The sequence below is a fragment of the Marmota flaviventris genome, chromosome 7, assembly GCF_047511675.1.
Source record: "Marmota flaviventris isolate mMarFla1 chromosome 7, mMarFla1.hap1, whole genome shotgun sequence".
Classification (NCBI taxonomy): domain Eukaryota; kingdom Metazoa; phylum Chordata; class Mammalia; order Rodentia; family Sciuridae; genus Marmota; species Marmota flaviventris.
In genome coordinates, this window is record NC_092504.1 from 140612013 (window position 1) to 140633229 (window position 21217).

The 21217-nt window shown below is 47.0% G+C and overlaps 1 protein-coding gene across 1 annotated transcript in view; it reads left to right on the plus strand.

Annotated features, from left to right (window-relative positions):
- The first annotated feature begins 766 nt into the window (after nucleotides 1-766).
- Ankrd50 (ankyrin repeat domain containing 50) overlaps nucleotides 767-21217 on the plus strand; it is a 45632-nt gene continuing 25181 nt past the window's right edge. The window contains exons 1-3 of the mRNA XM_027926532.2: nucleotides 767-977; nucleotides 1766-1875; nucleotides 2006-3247. Coding sequence (XP_027782333.1) covers nucleotides 2736-3247 — 512 coding nt within the window. The 5' untranslated portion in view covers nucleotides 767-977; nucleotides 1766-1875; nucleotides 2006-2735. The remainder of the gene's footprint in view (nucleotides 978-1765; nucleotides 1876-2005; nucleotides 3248-21217) is intronic.

A 21217-nucleotide genomic window follows, 5' to 3' on the forward strand; every position in this document is an offset into this window, starting at 1 on the left:
ATTTTCCCAACAGAAACCCGGGATCTAGACCTCGGGCGCAGGGCGAGCGAACAGCGGGCGCCTCCTGCACGCAGCGAGGTGGCGGGCGGCGCTGCAGCGGAGCGTCCCGAACGGGCGGGCGGCGGCGGCCCGGCAGCGTCCCCCTCTGCCCATCCCTCGTGGAGGTCTGGGCTGGGAAAGCATCCCCGCAATTCAGTGGACGGAGAGGCGACCAGGCCCGCGCGGGGCTAAGAGCCCAGTGGCCTCGGAGGCGCGCAGCGAGGGAGGGACGCGGCCCGCAGGACAAAGGCAGGCTCGCGGCCGAGGGAGGCGGCGACTACCGAGAGCTCAGGTCGCGAGAACGCACCACCGCCCTGTCCTCCGCCCCCCGTGGAAAGGCGGAGCCCCGACGCCCGCCCCGAAAGGCTCCCCCACCGAGCGGCAGCGGGTCCCCAGCGGCCGCGCACGCCCGGGCACGGGCCGCCAGGGAAGCGGGGAAAGGCCTCAGGGGCGGGGCCTGCGCAGCCCAACGGGACCTGCCTGGGCGAGCGAAGCTAGCAGGGCCCCGGGGGCGGGGCGCTCGTCGGCGAGTTAAGAAGGGCCGACGCCGGGGGCGTGGCCTGGTCGGGCGGGTGAGGCAGGTCGGACGGAGGAGGCGGGGCCTCGAGGGCGGGCGGGGCCTGGGCGGGCGAAGAAAGGGCGGGGCGGGGCCTAGGGGCGGAGCTTCGGCGGCGGGGCGGAGCCGGCGGGTCCCGGCTGCCCGAGACAGTCACTGCCCTGACGGCGGCGGTGGCGGCCGCTGGCCGGTGGGGGTGGGGAGCGGCACGGCCCGGGCTGCTGGGGCAGCTGGAGCTGGCCGTCGCCGGGAGCCAAGAGGCGGATCTGCAGCTGGGAGCGCACCCCAGGCCGGCAGAGGAGGCGGCTGCAGCCGGATCCGGGAGCGCTGCTGGTGGCGGCGTTTCGCGCAGCCAGTGCCTGAGGCGGCGGTGGGGCCCGAGGTACCGAGGGGCGGCGGTGGCAGGGCCGCGGTGCCCAGGGGCGGCGGCGGCGGGAGCGAGGCCCTCCCTCGGTCGGCAGCGCGCGGCTGCGGCGGGGCTGGCGGAGACCCGCCTCCCCGCCGCGCCACCCCCGCTCCGGCGCGCCCCGCGCCGCGGGCCAGGCGGGTTGGGGGCGCCGCGCTGGACGCTGGCCGCGGCCCTCGCGGGGGCTCCGAGGACCCCGCACCCTCCCGCGGACACACCCCAGGGGCGGGGCGGGCGGCGGCGGGCGTGCCGGGCCGGGGGACCGCGGTGCGGGGCGCGGCCTCTGCCGGGCGGCCAGCCGCGGCGGCCCGGGCGCCGGACCCGGACCCTTTTGTCTCCCGGCCGAGCTGGACTCGGGCTGCCCCGCCGGCGCCGCTGCCCCGCGCCCGTGCTCGGGAGGAGTTCGCCGCTGCGCGGAGCAGGAGGTGGCGTCCGACCCCGTCCTGCGTGTCGCCCTTGGTGCAGCGCGGGGAAGGAGTCACGCTGTAGTGTGTTTGATTTATCATTCGTGGAAGGGACCGTCGCCTTCCCTTTTCTGTTAACCAGTTCCCATCCAGCCGCAACCCTGGTGTTCTTTTCCTCGATTTTGCAAACTACCAACAAAGAAGTGCGGCGAGTCCAGTAGACAGCCCCTGACTGCCGTGCGGGGCGAGCTGGGAGCGCTTCCTTGGAGGCGCTGTTCCACCGAGCTAGCCTCAGAGCCTCCTGGCCAAAATGAAGGGTGTCACTCCATGTGCATCAAGTCTCTTTCTCTCCCTTTCTAGGGTGAAAAGGTTTCAAAAATCGATATTAAATTATTAAAATCGGCTGCTTGGGAATTACAACCATAGAAGAAAATAATGCAAAAGGAAAATGGAACGAGTATCTTTGAGGGGTAAGTGTCCCAACTTCTTGAAAGTGCCAGAGATGAGGTGTATGGATTTTTGAGATTAATGGGTGAATTATAAATAAGCTTTTAATATATGGTATTTTGCTCTAAGATATTTTTGTTTGTTTCGTTTTAGTTACTTATGGAAATTGTGGATTACCTGGACATCTTAAGACCCAGGGACCCGTTTATTAAGAATCTGCTGTCTTGAAAAATGCCTTTTATGAATGCTTTGGATTAAGAAAGTGTAAACAGTGGTTTGTCATTTCTGCTACATAAGAGATAATCTGAATCAGTTCCCTCGCAGTTGCCCAGATGCCTAAAACTGGCAAGAACTAGTCCTTGGAGTGATCATCCTTCAACAAGAAATACAGAGCTACCTATGTACTATATAAATATTGTCTCTTTGATGACATTTAAGATAATGGACAGCTTTTCTACATCTAATTTTCATACACACAGTTAACACTTGGAGTCTGGAGAAGCATTTGTTATATATTGGAAGACTGAGTTTTCTCTTTTTGAGTTTTCCAGATTTATTATTTCATCTGTATGCTTGAAATCTCCACAGTCACATAAACTCCAGACATAACGATGGAGCTATATGACCCATCAAAATATACAAAAACTATTGGCAAGCTTTGGAACCAGTTGTTTTTACATCTGTTCAACAATTAATATATTCTCTGCTAATCAAGAATATAGAAGCAAATACAGTCATGCACATTGTATTGATAAATTCTGACTGTTGAATTTTTCTGTAACTGGTTACTTTTATCATTCAAATGCAAGTTATGTCCAAATGGATATAAAGACTATATTGGTGTACCTAGCTCCTAGCCAGTGTTGAAGATAGAAAACCTATTATGACTAATCCTTGGGAAGAAAAAGTCTGCAAAATGGCCCAAACGAGTTTACTGCAAGGGAAGCAGTTTTACTGTAGGGAGTGGGTTTTCCACAAGCTTCAGCATTGCCTCCAGGAGAAAACCAGCTGCTGCAGTAGTGCTGTCAACACACCATCCCTTGTGATGAATTCTGGGAATAATGCTGGTGCTGTCTCAGGAAAGGCAGCTGCCTGGGGTGTGTTGTTGGTAGGAGGGCCTGGTAGTGGCAAAACAGCCCTGTGTACTGAACTCTTATGGCCAAGTTCACCTACAAGCTTGCAGAGAGGTTTACATCGCCAGGCTTTGGCTTTTCATTTCTGCAAAGCCCAGGACTCTGATACTTTGTGTGTTGGAGGGTTCGTTAGAGGTCTGGTTGCCCAGATATGCCGCAGTGGACTACTCCAAGGATATGAGGACAAGCTACGAGATCCAGCCGTTCAAAGCCTGTTACAGCCTGGGGAATGTGAGAGGAACCCAGCAGAAGCATTCAAAAGGTAACAGTAAATAATGTCATAGTGTTTAGGTTTCTGTGCAATTAGTGATTTTTAGCTAGTTTTTTTTTTTTTTGAGGTACTTTTTCTAGTGCTGTGCAGTTGGGCTTAATCGGTGGTTGTGAGTACAACTGTTTATTTTAGTATGGGAAGAAACAGAACTTTGTATTTCACAGTATATAGATTAAAAGTAAGTCTTAACTGTTCTTGTTTAATAACAGAATGTTCCGTTTCTAACAGTAACTGTCAGTGGTAAGGGGAGTCTGTTCTTACGATAAAGAAGAACAGTTAGCTGCCTGGAAACCAGGCCTCATTTTCAGGGAGGATGAACTATCTATACTACGAGCTGAAGTAGAAGAACTCTCAGTGTAGAAGCCAGTCAGTACCTTTTTGTTTATAGCATATTATTTTTTACATGAAAATTTCTCCTTAAAAGGCATCATAGGCATTGAGAGTCTGAAGAAAATTTGCTAATGTGGTTTTGGGATTATTCCCATATTAACTTATTGAAAAGTTGAATTATAAATTTATGTGATATTTATAAAATAGTGAAAATTTGGGATTATTTAGTTCTTTTAGTGAGTGGTGCAGAGAACATTTTTCCTCCTAATTTTAGTTAAGCATTTGTTCATGGTGAGTGGACTGATCTAAGCAAGTTGCTTTTTGAAGTGGCTGCAGATTCAAAATTTGCTCAAGAAAACATAATTTCTTGAAAATATGATTTTTGCCTGTCACTTCCTTGGTCATTGTGAAAGTGGCAATTGGTTATTGTGTGCTGGCTATTGCCTCCCTTCTACTTGAGTGACTCATTTTGCCACACACCTTTTTCTCCCCATATTAACTAGGCTTTAGCAGGTAAAAGTTTGTGCCCCAAGGATTATGGAACACTGTGCACTGGAGGTTCGTATGAGTGTGTCTCCAGGAGGACTTGGAACAGTTTTGAGTAGCTCTGAAAAGGGAGATGCTTATTTTTATGGTCTCCTCAAATCTAGAGTCATGAAATCCATAAAGTTTGAAGGTATATTGATAATATTTAGTAATTATAGCAAACAGTATGTTAGTCATTGTTCTAAGAGTTTTATAAATATTAAACCATTTCATCTTCATAATATTCTGTGAGGTCATCCCTGTTTACGTATGAGGAAACCGAGGGGTGGAAAGTGAAGTAAACTGTCCAAGCTAGTTAAGTGGCATTTGAAGGATCTCTCTCCATATTTTTAATAATAGGTTTATTTTAAGGACTTGATGAAAAGGGAGTGATGTAGAAGTTGGTGTGCAGTGAACTTGGAGAGTGAGGGCTGGTTCACAGTGTGGCTAAGAGTGAGGAATGATAGTGTAGAACTTAAACTTGGGAGGGGCTATTAAACTCACAGAGTTTGCTTTTGAGAAGTATAGGACTCTTGGCCTTTTAATCTGTTAGTGCAGTCCAGTAGAAGTCAGGGTGCGTCTTTTGGTCATCAGAATCAGGCTTAAAACTGTTACATCATTCACCAGTCTATGAGGATGACTGAGTTAATGCTTGTGGCACGGAAGGGAGATGGCAGGTGTGATGGAGCGGGTCCACTGTGCAGTCACTGTGATTGAGCCAGTGAGGGAGTCTTGAAAATGAAACTTTCCCTTTTAGGAGACTATGGTCTCTACACAAAAACATCTTTTATTACTTTTTCTCAAGATAACCATCAATAGTGAAGACCTGAGTTTTAATCTGTTTGTCATCAGTAAGTTCATAAACTATTTGGGTGACACCTGAAACAATTACTTTCAAAGAATTCAAGAAGACCCTAATTAATTAAAATTATATAATTTTGTATTTTATTGGAATGCATATATAAATTTCTAATACCTAAATGTTTAAAATCCTGATAACTATATATTTTTGATGTTCTAACACTTAAGCATACCTCTCACTATAGTATCATTGATTTTTCTAAAAGAAATTTTTCTCTTACTCAGTTATTCCTCATATTTTCTTTTTCTTGTGTAATTTACAGTTAGTATCTAATCGAAGGGAAGAAGAATTTAGAGCTGTGTGTGAAAACCGCACCAGAATTTTTTTTTTTGATTGACAGTAGGTGCTATTCTTGATAGTGGGTGCTAATCACTTTGTCTTTCCATCCTATATTTTCTGTGTCTACACTTGCTTGCCCTTTTACCACATTAACCAGTAAGAAATCCCTCACCGGATGCTGCCCCTCCATCCTGGATTTCTCACCCCCCAGAATGGAGGACTGAATAAACCTCTCTTGTTTATAAATTCCCCATTCTCTGGTATTTTGTTGCAGAAGCAGAAAATTGTCTAAGTCAACTGACTTCTTAAATAGGTCCTTCAAGGAATTTTAATAGGAACATATTCTATCAGGGCATGTATAGTTGTAATTTAACAGCCAGACAGTGGGACAGAGGACCATTGTTTTCAAGGAGTTGTGGTATTTTGAAGGAGATAGAAGTAGCTATGTGATGAGATGAAATATTAATATAAGCAAAGATACGCAAAATCTTTTTTTTTACTTTAAACAAAAACAAAATCCAAAACCAGCTTTTATATTGTTATTTTCTTAACATTTAAAATTTGATAATGTTGATAGTTCCACATAGTCATGTGAAATAATTTATTAGTAGTGAGATATTGATAAAGAAAAAACCCTTATTCTCAGATCCACTAAGCTGGGGAACTTTCAGAGAAGTGATTTAGTATAGATGCTTTTTTTTAACCACTTAATTTTTCTTCAGTTTTTTGTTCTATTTTTCCCGATATTTTACTCTTAATACTAGATGAAACACATAATATTGTATGCTGACTTCTTACATGCAATGATATTACTGAATTCCATTTTCCTGAATAACAAAGAGAGGTAGAAGGAATTTCATATTAATCTAGTTCCATACTGTCATGTTCCCTTCTGACTTGGCACAGTATGTCAGATTTAGTTGTCATGAAATTTTTTTAATATCAATAATAAAAAATTATTATTTTTAAAAATATTTTTTAGTTGTAGATGGACACAATACTTTTATTTTATTTATTTACCATTTTGTGGTGCTGTGGATCAAACCCAGTCCCTCATATGTGCTAGGTGAGTGCTCTACCACTGAGCCCCAGCCCAAATATTCTTTTAGTTGTTGATGGACCTTTATTTATTTATATGCAATGCTGAGAATCGAACCCAGGGCCTCATACATGCTAGGCACGTGCTCTACCACTGAGCCACAACTCTAGCCCTAATATCATTAATTCCTAACCGCAAATATTGAGAGCAAACGCTGTGTGTTTTTGAGAACAGTTCATAAAAAAATTTCATGACAACTAAATCTAAGAAATGACATACTGTGCCAAGTTAGAAGGGAACATGACAGTATGGAACTAGATTAATATGAAATTCCTTCTACCTCTCTTTGTTATTCAGGAAAATGGAACTCAGTAAGTTGGTACTTAATGTTAATACACAGTCATATCATTGCATGTAAGAAGTCAGCATACAATATTATGTGTTCCACCTAGTATTAAGAGTAAAATATAGGGAAAAATAGAAAGAAAACCTGAAGAAAAAGTAAGTGGCTAAAAAAGCATCTACTACTAAATCTGGCGAGCTGTGTTAGGTTGATTTCTGTGGGAGATCAAGCAGTGAGCAGAGTAGGCAGAGTCCTGCCTTCATGGAGCTTGAATTTGAGAATAGCTGAGGTAAATAAGACACATTAATTTCTGTTGTTGCTGTTTCATTGTATTTTCAACTGATTTTGGAGTTTGATGATTTTTACAGTTCTGTCATTAGTGGAACTAAGTTGAAACGATCACGTTCTTAGACTGGCTTCTTCCATTCCTGCCCCTTCCGCTTCTGTTACGGCCCTTGTGTGTCTTGTTGGACGGCCCTTGTCTAGAGTGGGCTTAGAGTGCAGCTCCCTGGCGACCTGGGACTGCAAGATGCCTTCCAGGATCCCGTACCTGGGGAGGGGCTGGAGGGTGGCAGAAGGCTGGGTCTGGTTGGAGCTCCGGGTGAACCTACTCTCGAGCCTTGAACCCTGGGGTCTTTGTGGAGCGTGGCTGGCACAGAGCTGGAACTCCCGACCCTCGTCCTGGTCATGTCAGAGCCTGTGTTCATTTCAGGCCGACATCTGCAGGACCAGGAGTGAGTCTTCTGTGTGTGGCATGGCTTCCTGTGTGGCCCTGTGCAGTAGGAAGGAAGAGTGTCTTCAGGGCACCCCAGATGAAGCATAGACAGAATGAAACTGTGATGACAATTTAAGATCAGTTGTCTAGGTTTTGAGAGTTCAGCAGGAAACTCGAGTCCATGGTGGAAGGCAGCGTGGCTTGGTAGGACAAGATGGCGAACTGGGAGACCAACCCTGACACTTGTTGTTGTGTCAAATAAGAGTCCCTCAATGATGGACTATGCTTTCCCAGCTTTTTATCTGTTTCTGTAGCATTGACGGTTCTTCACTTTACTCTCTCTTGACTTCTACCTTGAGTTCTCCTCGTACCTCTTCTGTTAGGCATATGTTGTATCTCGTACCTCTTCTGTTAGGCATATGCTTCTTTATGACATCATTTCTGATGAATTTTTTATATTGACCCTAGTGCTTTGTGTGGCACTTTACATACCATAATGCCAGCTGTCCTCTGAGGGAGAGCAGCACACAATGCTGCTGCCCATCTAGACTGTCACAGCCTAGCTGAAAGAACGCCCAAGCTCTTCATAAGAGAAAACTGTCAGATCAGGCGGGGCAGGCTGCGACCAAAGGAGGCAGATTTAAAAGGGCCGCTGAACAGGCTTTATTGAGATATCACTCCCGGGCAGAACTTGATCAGATCCACAGAGGGGACAGGGGAAGGGTCTGAGGAGAAACCGCGTGGAAGCTCAACGGGACTGGACTTTTATGGGGCTTACAGCAGGAAGGGAAGGGCTTGGGACAGGAAAAGGTGTTTCTAGGATCCTTGCCCCCTTGGAGTTGGTCAGGGGAGTTGGCTGAACTCCAGGATTGGCCAGGGGGTCCTGCTGATTGACAGGAGTTAGTCAGGAGATCTGGCTGATTGACAGGCATTTCCGCGGGCACCTGATTGATGGTCTTTTCTGGCGCAGGCTGCTTTGTTCTAAGTTGCCACTAAGTCACCACCAAGTCACCACCACCAACCTAACATTCCAGCCTTTTTGGTGATATAGGGCGGCGAATTTCGGTCTAGCTACTTCCTGCTTGTTTAGGGGCATCGTGGGGGGGAGTGGCTCCGGTGTAGGTTCGGTGGGGAGGCGACTGTAGAGGTGTAGGAGCATCTGGTTGTAGGTCACTCTGGCAATTTCACTCACTAGCTTTCGAGTGAACCTGAGGAGGCAGGGAGCAATCATTAATAGAAGTCCTATTACTAATATAGGAGTGAGAATGGGAGTCAGCCACGCAATGAGGGTTGAGTTTAGCCAGCCTGGCCAGGGGTCATTTGATGGCTGCTGTTTAAGCCTTTCACCCAAATGACGGAGGGTGTCAACATTCTCTTCGACCAATCCAATTTCGTTGATATAATAGCAGCATTCTTATTTCAGGAACAGACATGTTCCTCCTTTATCCGCGTCAAAAGATCTAGAGCTCGACAGTTCTGCAATGAGACTTGGGCAAGAGATGTTATTTGCCTTTGTAGGGAAGCGAGAGAGGCGGCTGATGCCTCTACTGCTTCCTGAAGTTGTTGTTCAAGCTTCTGAGTAGCGGTTACTGCATAACCAAGTCCTCCTGCCCCGAGTCCAGCATGGGAGGAGGCCAGGGAGAAGCCAACTACTACTGGTAGAAAGACAGCCCTTCTTGTCCTGGAAAGGGAGGTGGTGACAAGCCATGTTAATTTGTCTCACTGGACAGAGTTAATTGGGGACCAAGGTGGAAGGAACACAAAAAGCAAACGGCATGTTGATGCTTAGATTTTTTGTCAGGGTACCATTGCACCAGGAAAAGAACCCAGGCGGAGCAAAGGTTAAGGAAGAAATTCGAACAATCTGGTCACAGGGTGCAGAACCTGAGGAAGTGTAGCAGCAAGAGAAGTTCCCTGATGAGTTACGAAAAAGAGGTACTTCCTCAAAGGCTGGAGAAGGGGGTCCTTGGGGTCTAGTTGAGGTATTGAGCAGAAAATCAATGGGACTCACAGTTAATGGAGTAGATCCAAACTTGCACAGAGGAAACAGTCTGAAATGTTATTCACTTTGGACAAATTAGGAAGCTGAAGGCCCTGACGTATTAGGGCCACCCATGAGAAAGGGTCAGCTTCAGAATGGGCAACTGTATCCAGCTGGTGTTGGAGTTCCCTCTCTTGCTCCTGGGTGGTTATGTGAATTTGAGGGAGCACTTGTATATAAGTTCTCCAGATTCTGATAGAGGCTGAGGGATGCCTGGCAAAACCCCATGAATAAAATTTACCATCAACACCAGAAGCCCATCTTGGGTTCCATGGGTCCCAAATAGTCAATTTGGTGTATGCTCGATTCTCATAGCAAGGCTTATCTAGAAAGCGTTTTTTGCATGAATTATAAGGGCACCCGCCATAGGTGTCAGGCCAGCGCTTACAAGATTCCTCAGTTTGGTCTGCTATGAAGCACAGCATTGCTGAACATAAGTGGGACGAGGTGGCCTGGTTGAATCCAGTAACATTAAGGGTGACGGCCCGATTACAGCCAGTGAAAGGGCAATCGCCTTGGCCCGTAAACTGAGAGCGGGTGGTGCCATCCTGTTGCCATGTCGCTTGGATGTAGAAGCGCCATCTGTGGGTTGGGATAGAAGCTTGAGAGAGATTAATGATTAGTAACAAAAGGAGAGGGTTGGCTAGAAATCTTGAGTTTGGTGGGCCCCAGCATGGAAGTATGACTGTATGGGGTCGTTGGGGGATGGGGAGCCTCCACGTGATGTTGAGGCCTTTGGAGACTAGTTGAGCAACCTGAGAAGTGAAGGCCAGACCGTTGTCGGACTGGATGGAGGTGGGAAGTCCAAACCTGGAAATGATCTGCTCAATGAGAATGGAGGCGACGGTGTCAGCAGTTTCCCTGGAGGTAGGGAAGGCTTCTGTCCAACTGTAAGAGAGTGCTATCCCCAAATCACAAACAGTTAAATCCTGTGTCAAGGCCTGACCAAAGAGGTAGGGACTGTCCCTGAAGCCTTGGGGTAGGCCTGTCCATGTCAGCTGTTGAGACCTAAAGGATGTAGGGTCTTCCCATGTGAAGGCAAAGAAGTCAGGATGGAGGAGCACAGTAAAGAAGGCAGCTTTAAGATCCAGGACAGTAAAGTGAATGGTCAAAGGGGGATATGAGAAAGAAAAGCAAGAGGGTCGGAAACCACCGGGTGGATGGGAATAACGAACGGCCTCGTTAATTAGGCAGAGATCCTGGACTAAGTGATAGGCTCCTGAGGGTTTGCGCACCAGAAATATGGGAGTGTTGCAGGGGAAGTCAGTAAGGATTTGGAGTCCCTGGGCCAGTAACCGGTCTATAATGGGTTTAAGTCCCTCCCTGTGGGTTTTGGAGATGGGAAATTGGGGACACGAAGGAAATTTAGTTTGGGGTTTCAGCTGGATACGGACTGGCTTGTGGTGGGAGGCTATGAATGGCATGGAGATGTCCCAGATCTGGGGATTGACTAGGTCAGGGGGCAGTGGCACAGTAGGTACTGTCAGGTTATTAGAGAAGATAAGAATTAGAGGAAGAAGGAAGTGGGTGGTAGTATTTTTGGGGTGTAGTTGGAGGGTGGCTCCTAGTAGTTGGAGAACATCTCTGCCTAGGAGAGGAACTGACAGGATGGAATGACCAAAAATGACTGAGTAAATGGGTGTCCCTCCAGGGCACAGGCCAGCTTAGCAGTTCAGTTTGGGGAGGAGGGTTTGTCATCAATCCCCATAACTGAGATCTGGGAAGGAAACAGAGGCCTAGCATGGGCAGGCAAGACAGAATAGGTAGCCCCCGTGTCCACAAATAAGGTTATGGACTTACCCGCTGCCTGGAGCGTTACCCTGGGCTCGGGGGGGGGGGGTGATGGGGGTCTTCGAGTCTGGGCTTCTTCAGTCTTCTGCGAACCCCAAAAGTTCAGGAGAAAGGACTGCCTGACTGGTCATACCCCTGCGTAGAGGCGCCAAGGAAGGGCCAGCCATGGGGCAGTCAATCTTCCAATGTCCTGTCTGCTTACAGGTGGGGCATGGCCTGGGAGGAAGCCATGGGTCTGGGCATTGGCCAGCCCAGTGACCTTCGAATCCACATTTGAGGCAAGCCTCTGGTGGAGAGGAATGCTGGTCCCCCTCTGAAACTTTTGCTGGAGACGTAGGCCTCAGGGCTGCTGTCAAGGCCTGGGTTTGGGCGTTACCTTTTTCTGCAATGGAGCCTGCTTCAAAGGCCATTTTCACCAGATCTCAGATAGGGGTCTGAGAATCCTCCTCAGCTCATTTGAGCTTTTTCTAATATCATGAGCCGATTGAGTAATGAAATGGGTTGCTAACACTGTAGTCCTGGTGGGAGACTCAAGATCCAGCTTAGTGTATTTGGTTAGGTCCTCTGTAAGGTGGTTGAGAAATAAGGCTGGATTTTCATCAGGATTCTGGGTAATTTCCCTCAGTTTATCAAAGTTAACTACCTTATTAGAAACTGCTTGCGTGCCTGCTATAAGATATTGGACCACGCAAGCACAGTGACGGCGACCTTGTTGGCCATCTTGATAGTCCCAGTTAGGTTTGGTTAGGGGAACAGCTGCTTCACCTGTGGGGAGAGTCATATCTGTTAAACGAATTTGGTCAGCATGATCTCCAGCAGCCTGCTGAATGCGGGCTCGCTCATATGGGGTCAGAGTAGAGGACAGAACAACATAGATGTCGTGCCAGGTAAGATCATGGTCTGGGAGAGATATTGGAATTCCTTAATATAAGCAGAAGAGTCAGCAGAGAAGGACCCAAGAGGTTTTTCAATCTGGGAAAGATCTTGAAGCTGGCTACTTCCCTGAGAGGACAAAGGAACTGTGGGTAATCTGATAAGAGGGATGGGTGGGACTGGGTGTGGGCACTGATGGGAGAAGAGAGGGGTGAGTGGGTGGAGGTGATCATGGCTGTAGGAGAGGAGGAAGAGGAGAGGGGTGGAGGGGGAAGGGTGGTATCAGTGGAAAGGTGGGCGGAGAAATCAAGGTAGCAGGAGAGGAAGAAGAGAGTGGGGGAGGTGGAGGGGGAAGGGTCTCATCAGTAGAAGAGGTGAGCAGAGTGGGGGAGGAGGCTGGAGGGATCCGCAGATCCCACCCACTGCAGCCAGGTGGGACCCATTCTGCCTGCCCCGGGTGGCAAAGGGAGGCATGCGTGGGGAGCCAGAGAGGGAGGGAGGAAGGGTGCATGTGTCTGGTGGCCAGGCAGACTGCGCAGACTGGGCCGCGGGCAGTGGCTGCAGCAGGGATGGGGAGGGGACGCAGTACCGCTGGGAGGGAGAGCAGACAGGACAGGAGCAAAGAACAGAGAGAAGGTGGAGGGCAGAGGGCAGGATGGGAGTGATTCTCAAAAAGCCTGAGCGTTGTTTCCCACTTCCCTGTCCGGCAACAGAAATTGTCCAATTCAGTGAGGGTTTAAAATCAACAGTTCCTTCTGGGGGCCATTGTGACCCATTGTCTCAGTGCAGTAAAATACCAGGCGGTTCTTGAATGAGCCCTAACTTGGCAGAATTTGAATACAGACATCCAAAGGACTTTGGGGTCTAAGGAGAGGACTCTGTGTTTCCCATGACCTTCCGGCACCCTCGGGGGTGAGTGGGAGCAGACGAAGGCGTCCCAAATTCTGTCTGCACTCACCTACGGACAGATACGGGCCAGGGCGGAGGTTGAGGCGTCCCTGCAGCCTCCGTGGGCCCCAGCGGTTGGCCAACCTGGTTGGCGGGGGGGGGGGGGGGGGGGGGGGGGGGGCTCTCAGGAGGACTGGGACGTCTCCACAGTCCCCGGAGCCCTGAACAGAATTGGCAGGGCCTGTGGCACGCGCGTGACTTACGGATAGACCCCGCGGACAGACAGAAAGGAAGGGTCTGGAAGGTCAGGGGAAAGGAGGAACTTACCCCACTCCTGTGGGCCCCGATGAAGGGAGAGGGAAAGAGCTGCTTAGAAATTTCCCGGTTTCGGCACCAAGATGTCAGATCAGGCGGGCAGGCTGCGAACAACAGGCTTTATTGAGATATCACTCCCAGGCGGAACTCGATCAGACCCACAGAGGGGACAGGGGAAGGGTCTGAGGAGAAACCACGTGGAAGCTCAACGGGACTGGACTTTTATGGGGCTTACAGCAGGAAGGGAAGGGCTTGGGACAGGAAAAGGTGTTTCTAGGGTCCCTTGCCCCCTTGGAGTTGGTCAGGGGAGTTGGCTGAACTCCAGGATTGGCCAGGGGGTCCTGCTGATTGACAGGAGTTAGTCAGGAGATCTGGCTGATTGACAGGTGTTTCCATGGGCACCTGATTGATGTTCTTTTCCGGCGCGGGCTGCTTTGTTCTAAGTTGCCACTAAGTCACCACCAAGTCACCACCACCCACCTAACAAAAACAGAGATAGTTGATTATTTAGGTCAGTTTTAATTGCAGACCAGGCTGGTATGGTGATTAATTTATTAACCTGCTGTCTGCTATTGAGCGTGTACTAATATATGGCATCAGTCCAGGTAGTTTTAAGTGGCCAGATAGCTATCTCCTGTCTCAACTGGCTCCTGGTGTTTTGGCACACTCAACAAAGGGGCTGAGAGCAGGAGGGCTGCTGTCTTCTTGCCCTCGCTTGTGGAGTGTTTTCTCCACAGAATATTCTGCTTCCGTAATCCGTCTCGTATACCTAGTACCATTTCAGATAGCCATCGCTGTCCATGCTCAGATATTGTCGGATGAAAAGATCACTGAAAAGTGTTGGGATTGTCCAAATTTAAAATAAAAAACAAATCTATCAGTGTATTTTCAAAAACAGTTTTCCAAGTCTGAGGCCATTTTCCACTGTGGTCCTCTTGCTTTTGACTTGGAGCAGTGTCGGGTGGACTTCAGGGTGGACTTCCACTAATTCCAAGCCTCCACCCCCTCCTCCAGCCCTTTCTCTCCATGCTGGGTTGGGTTCCTGTGCCTCACAGAGAAGTGCATCCTGCTTTGTTGTGGTGCTCTTGGCCACTTGCTGAGCCTGTTGTCCTCTGCCTTGGCCACCTGTGCTTTGGTGGCTCAACATATCGGCCCTGTTTGCATGTTTGTCTGCTCAAAGCCAGCCACGCTCTCCGTTCTGCTCTGCAGTCTTGTACTTTTATTCACTTTGGATAAGTCGGTTTTTTTGCTTGTTTGTGTTGGCCAGAGAGAATACAGTGGTACACTACAAATTCAATATATTCTCTGCCCAATTCAGGAAATTTCACACACATATTCCGATTTTTGTGTGTTCCTAGGACAAAAAATAAAAATGTCAATTTTGACAGTATTGGATTCTTACTCCCCTGAAGTGGGTCAGCTGCTGTTTGTGGGGGGGAGGGGGCGTGTGCTGCATGCTCTGATCTGAGCCAAGCCCCGTCCCTGCTTTATAAGAGACCATTTCATTTATTTCTGTATGACAGCCTGGCTCTTGGAGGCATTTTCAAACACACCAGGCTGCGTCTTCCTTCAGATGGGCAGCAGATAGCCTTGGGTGTGAACAGGGAGTGCCGTCTCCTCCCTTCCTCCCTGCCTCCTGCTCCTCCTGAACCTCCTAGAATCTCCCATTTCCAGCAGGAGGCTTAGCCTGTGGCTCTGCTCAGTGCTCCATCTGCCTTAGCCCAGAGGCTGTGTTTTAAAACTTTTTTTTTTTTCATTATTTGAGTGTTCTTCCTTTGAGAACCTCCTGCTGACTGTATTCCTTGCTGTCTCCTCCCCTAGGTTCTCTCAAGAGTACCCCCGAGAGCTTCATTTGATGTTCTTTCCTTGTGTGTACCCCTACAATATTTTCAGCCATATTAATATGGCTCCAAAGTCCATATTAATACAGCCATCAGATCTGCACCCAGAGCCTCTATCTGTTCTCAGTAGAGTCTCTTTGCACGCAGCTGCCCTTTCTCACCCTGGTGTGTTCAGACCTGCTTCTTTACCAGCATTTCTGTTCATTCATTTCTTAAATCCTCGGTGCAGGCCATGTGCCAGATGCATGCTAAGTTAAGCATCAGGGCTAAAGTGGTGCGCCAAGTAAGGCACCGAGTTAAGTGGGAGGAGGTACACTGAACAGAACATCAAAACTGGACACACAAGTCGTGTTTGGTGCACGCCATGAAGGTGATAGAACGTGTGATGAGATGCTCCTGCAGTGTCTGGAGTGCTGGGAAAGCTGATGCACAGGAAGTTCTCCATAATGGCTCCATTCTCTGGGTCCTTTCTACTCAGAAGTGATCTGAAGTTAGCAGTGCTGGCCCCACCTTGGAGGTCCATGAAGAGGCAGAATCTCTGGTTCCTGACTCAGAATCTGCCTTGTAACTGGACCCTAGTGTCCTTGAGATTGAGAAGCACTGCCCTAGGCTGGATTCTAGCATTTTCTTTGACTCTCTCCTATTATATTACTCTTGTCTAAGATATTTCACCTGTTTCTTGGATGAGTTCTTGTGTTCTTTTACTAATTTAGAATTTGTATTCACCTGTTCCTGGTCGGTCTGTTGGATTCCTTTGGGCACAGTTGCCTAGTGCCTTCTGCAGGTCCTTCCTCTTGCCTGTGGTAAGCTGCATAACCAATGCAAATTTCTCTGCTTAGCGTTGAAAACTCTTCATGACTCAGTTCTGCCTCCTCTCAGGTGCACAGCGTGTTTCTATGACCTCAGCAGAGCATATTTAGCACATTCATTCTTTTAAGAAATATTTTCTAAGCATAGCAAACAGTGGTAAAGCTTTTAGCAATTTTGACAAGTAAGCGTATTCTTATTTTTTTAATGTTTAGTAAGAGTATTATATACTTGGTGGAACTATGAAACTTTTAAAAAGTTTATTTAGCCTCTTACTTTGTTGAGTGATTTTGCTATTTTTTAATTTTATGAAATAAAATTGCTTAATTTTATGAATTAAAATAAGTGAATACTTATGGTCTTTTCTTACAAATCTCTTTGAACTGTGTCCTGGTTGGTTGTGATCTTTAGTCTCTGTTGATCTCATTGATGTCTTCAGACTTTATCATTTTCTTTTAAATTTCAAACCAATTTCTCTATCCCGTGATCCTAATCTCATAAAGATCCTAAATGTCATTGCCTTTCTAGTGCACCATGTCTTGATTTGACCACACTGACACTGTGTTGGGCTGAGTTACTACCTGTGTTCTTTGTCCCTCTGAGTACCCATGGTCTTCATCACATGGAGAAGTGGGTATCTCCCGCCATGTGATTTTGGCTCATCCCCGAGGTTTACTGTGGTCAGTGGGATATTAGCAAAAGTGACCTGTCAAACAGAGGCTTAAAGTGGGATTTGTCCTCCTGTGTTTCTACCATCATTTCCACAAGAACCTACCCAGGACTTGGAGATGGTCCAGGGTGAGGACAGAGGTGAGGAGGGACAGACCCGTCTGCACCTTTTGTCCAGGAGAGAGCAGATCAAAACACACAGAACAAAGGAGAAATCCTTGTTATTTTGAGTTTTGGTATTTTGCTGTACTGTTGTAAGAAAATAGCTAAAACACAGACTGAGAACATAATATTCCAAAGGGGAAGTTATTATTTTTTTGTTAAAAATCTGGGCATCGTTGTTGATTGCTAAGCTGTTCGCAGCCCTTTCCTGAGCCCAGGGCTCCTTTGTCCTCCTCCTCCTGCCTCCCCTCCACGGTTGCTCCCCAGCCACTGTTTCTTGGCAGAAGGACCACAGTAGTGGCCTCCTCGCCGGCCTTCCTGATGCTGGCTCCCTCTGTCTTCAGACAGTCCAAGCATCAGGTCATGTTGCTGCCCTGCTGAAACCCCCGAGTTCCTCTTGGTCTGCTCCCTGCCGCCCTTCAGCTGGCCATCTCCCTCTTGTGCCCCTGCTCCGTGCTCCTCCCTCAGGACCCTGTTACCTTCTGAAGGAGGTGAGTCCAGCCAGCAGGTGTCTGGCTGGCTGCCAGCCTGTCATGGCTGGAGTGCCCTCTTCAGGGCTGCCTCTGCCCTCTCCCTCTCCACTGAGCCCTGTGGAGTCTCCCTGTCCAGTCAAAACCACATCACCCTACTTCGTCTTCTTTCTGAATTTTAATATCTGTCATGATCTGGAGTATTTCTGTGTGCCTTCTCCTTTCCTTGACGTCCTGCCTGCCTTTTGGAATGAACAGAGTGAATGCCCATTTTATCCTCCTTGTGTTCTTAGCCTTAGGGACTCAGTAACTATTGCTTGCATTAATGGATAGCTACTTATTTTAATTTAAAACATTGTCATTTTGGTCAGTTGGTAAGTTGTATTGCTTTAACCATGTCAGCCTTTTTCATCTGTGTTTTTTTTTTTTTTTTGTGTGTGTGTGTGTGTGTGTGTGTGTCTATGTGTAGAGAAATTTAAATATACATGAAAGATAGTTATAGATGAAAAGGATCTGTTTTAAACCAGTACTTTTGATTATTTTATTTCTATCTTTTCAAATACTGTTGACATTCCCTTTTATTGACTCTTTTTTTTTTTTTTTAAGGACATTGCATCAGATTATGTCATGTGATGGAGTCTCTGAGGTCCCTTTTACCTTTCCATAAATCTATAATTTCATCTGTGGGGTTCCTATTTCTGAAAGATTATCAGTAAAAAAAAATTCATAATTCATTTGGAAAAGGGGGAAAAACTTTATAGGTCTATTCTTAGTCAGTGTGTGTGTGAAGTTGCTGAGAGAAATAGATGTCACCCAGTGGACCTAGTGGGATTCACAGGGAAATTTAGTGGCACCAAAGGAAATATACAGTTGGAGAAAAGGAATTTGTGGGGCAAGTGATAGATTCCCTACCCGCAAGTGTTCAGTTATATAGTGAAATAGGTAGAAAAGCAATAAGCTGAGAGCCGTGGCTACTTTGCTGCAGCCGGACTGCGGCAGCAATACACTTTTTGCCATATTTGCTTCAAATCTGTATTTGATTTTGTTTTAAAGAAAATCATCTACACTTTTAGGAACCCTGTGTGTCCCTCCTAAATCCGGCCAGCCATAGGTGAGCATCCTGTGAATCTGCTCTTCAACCCCCATGGCTTGAGCACAGAGGAGGTGTGCAGATCGGCTGGTCAGGGTTTGTTCTGTAGCCATGCTTTTCAAGCACCTTCATTCTAGATACCCTTTAAACTCAAAATTTATTGAGGATCCAAAGAGCTGTTTTTTTATGTAGGTTATATCTATCAGCATTAGCTGTATTTGAAACTTAAATTGATAATTTTGTATAATGTTTTAATGTAATGATAATAATAAAACTATACATGCAAACATAAATAAAATTTTGATGAAAGAATACCTATATTATCCAAGCCAGAAATAAGAGGGAATGAAAAACCAAAACCAGCACTTAAAAGAGTGGCTTTTTCATTCTTTGCAAATGGTTTTAAATATTGGACTTAAAGGACAGCTGCATTTCCAGCTCTGCTTCTACATTGGCCTCTGGAAAACCCCACCTCGACCTTGGGAGAGAGTGACTTTTCTGAAATGATCTGAGGCCTAGGGTCCCCCAGGCCTATCCAGCTTACACTTAGCAAACTGCCTTTGTGTGTGGATGGTGACGCACCCCTGGTGTCATCCTGCAGCACCTCTGTGTAACACTGCCCTTTAGGTGTGTCCTGTTGCATGGGGCTAATGATTCACATTCACTAGTGCATGAGCAGAATTCTATTCTGTGAGCCACCATTCAGTTCTCTGTCATCTTGTTGTTACTCATTTGGAAATGTGCGCAGCTGTCTTACTTCATGAAGCAGTGCTGTGCTGCTGAGAACATTCTCAAGCATCCTTTTGAACCTGTACTAGGAGTAAAGGAGGGAGAGGTGCTGCAGCCCGCTTGTTGGGGGCCAGGTGCTGGGCCGTGGGGTGGGCGTTTTCATCTTCCAAACTGCGACATGCCTCCAACTGCCCTTGGAACTCTGTCCATTTATGGTCTTGTAGTAGTGTGTATTGAATTTTCATTTTCCCACTAGGCCACCAGCTTTTGCTTTATGGTCAGGTTCTGTGTGTTGTGAATTTCTGTTCTGTCTGTGTTGTAATCAGGATAGTAGTGAATGCATCCAGAATCCCTAATATCTAATAATTATGTGTTTTAGTTCTCTTATGGAATTTTCATTGCTGATTTTTATAGCTTCCATTTGTTGTTGGAATTATCCATCTTTCACCCATTTATATACATCTATTTTCTCCAGTATTTTAATCACAGTTATTTTTAACCTCTGGGTAATTTCTCAGCCTATATTAATTATCTTTTTTCTCTAGATTACTAATCTCCTATTGTTTGCCTTTTCCTATCTAACAATTTTTTAATTGTATGTCAGATGGTGATAGATGATCATGGTGGCAGAGAAGGCTTTCCCCCTCCCTGCTTGGCCAGGCTGGTGAGGAACTGGTGCAGGTGAGAGCAAGCTGGGCTGGGGTCCTTGCTGACCTTGGGAAGGCCTCTGCTTCCTGTCTGTGCTTGGCATGGTTGGTCTGCTCATCTCTGCTCAGCTCTGACGACTTGCTAATTCACTTCCCTGGGAGATGTTAATGTGTGGTGCTTTTGGCCTCGATTCCTTACACATCCTGGAGAGTTGTGTTTAAAGCAAGATTCTGGCTTAGCAGAATTCTTCTCTCACATGCCACCAGTGGAGCCCTCAAGGTGGCTTTAGACACACCTGGTCTGGTCTCTCAAGCTTCTAAGAAGCACAGCCCACAGTTTAGCAAAGTCCCTTAGGGAAAATGAACCTTGTGTTCAGGACCCATCACACATGCACTCTGCTCCTTAAAAGGGACAGACTGACTCATGCAAACCTTGCTGGCTTTGCTCCCTTGGTAGAGTCCCTTAAGGCAGCCCAGTCCCAATTCTTAGTCTGCACCTGTAGAATTAGCCTGTGTCCCCAAATCAACAAATGACCCCTGAGAAGAAATCAGCAGTCACTTTGTTCCTCACTTTGAAGGAGCTCCTGCTCTGGAGTTCCAATTCATCTCATTTTCTTGCTTTAGCAGCCCCCTCGTGTCTGTAAAAGTACAGTTGTCATTTTTCTCTCTCAGTTGCCAGTTGCTACAGGGGAGGTTGGTGCTGGGGCCTACTGCGCTTCATCCTGCAGAAGGCCCTTGACTTTTCTTGTTTTACTGGATTTATGCCTTTGCTTATTAAGTTATTTCCTTTTTAAAAAGTCAATTTTGCTATCTCTCCTATCCTCTACTGTCCCCCCTCCCCTCCAGAATACAACAGTCACTAGTATGGCAATATGTAAAAACGTGGATGTGTAACTGATGTGATTCTGCTATCTGTATACGGGGTAAAAATGGGAGTTCATAACCCACTTGAATCAAACGTATTAAATATGATATGTCAAGAGCTTTGTAATGTTTTGAACAACCAATTAAAAAAAAAAAAAAAAAGAAAGTAGCCAAACTCAAAAAGGAAAAAAAGAAAAAAGTCAATTTTGCCCCTGCCCTTATTTCTCTGAACAATACAAGTGCATTTTTTTAAGCCCTTAGCAGTTTGGTGAGTTACTTTAGCTTAGACGCGAGTACACACTCCACTTCTGGGTTTGCTGCCTTCTTGCTGAGCGCTGAGTTTTATTCCCCCCTCTTTGGAACTCTGTTATTCTTACTCCAGGGTTTATTGATCACCTTACCATTCTGTCCCCAGTGTGACCGACTGTGAGGGCTGCAAATGGAAGAAGTTCCTCCTGCAAGCTGCTGACTTTTTAGATTCAGTATTGACTTGAAGTGGTCAGTTGCTATCTCACTGTGGCTAGCTCTGTGTGCTCCAGTGAGCATACTCCCCCATGTTTTTAATTTCATCTTTCTTTTATTGTTGTATTGGCCCAGCCCCTGTCCCAGCTCTGGTTTCAGACAGTGAGTCCTGGTGCTGGAGGCGGGGGACTCCTAGTCCCTTCACTCCCACCAGAAGCA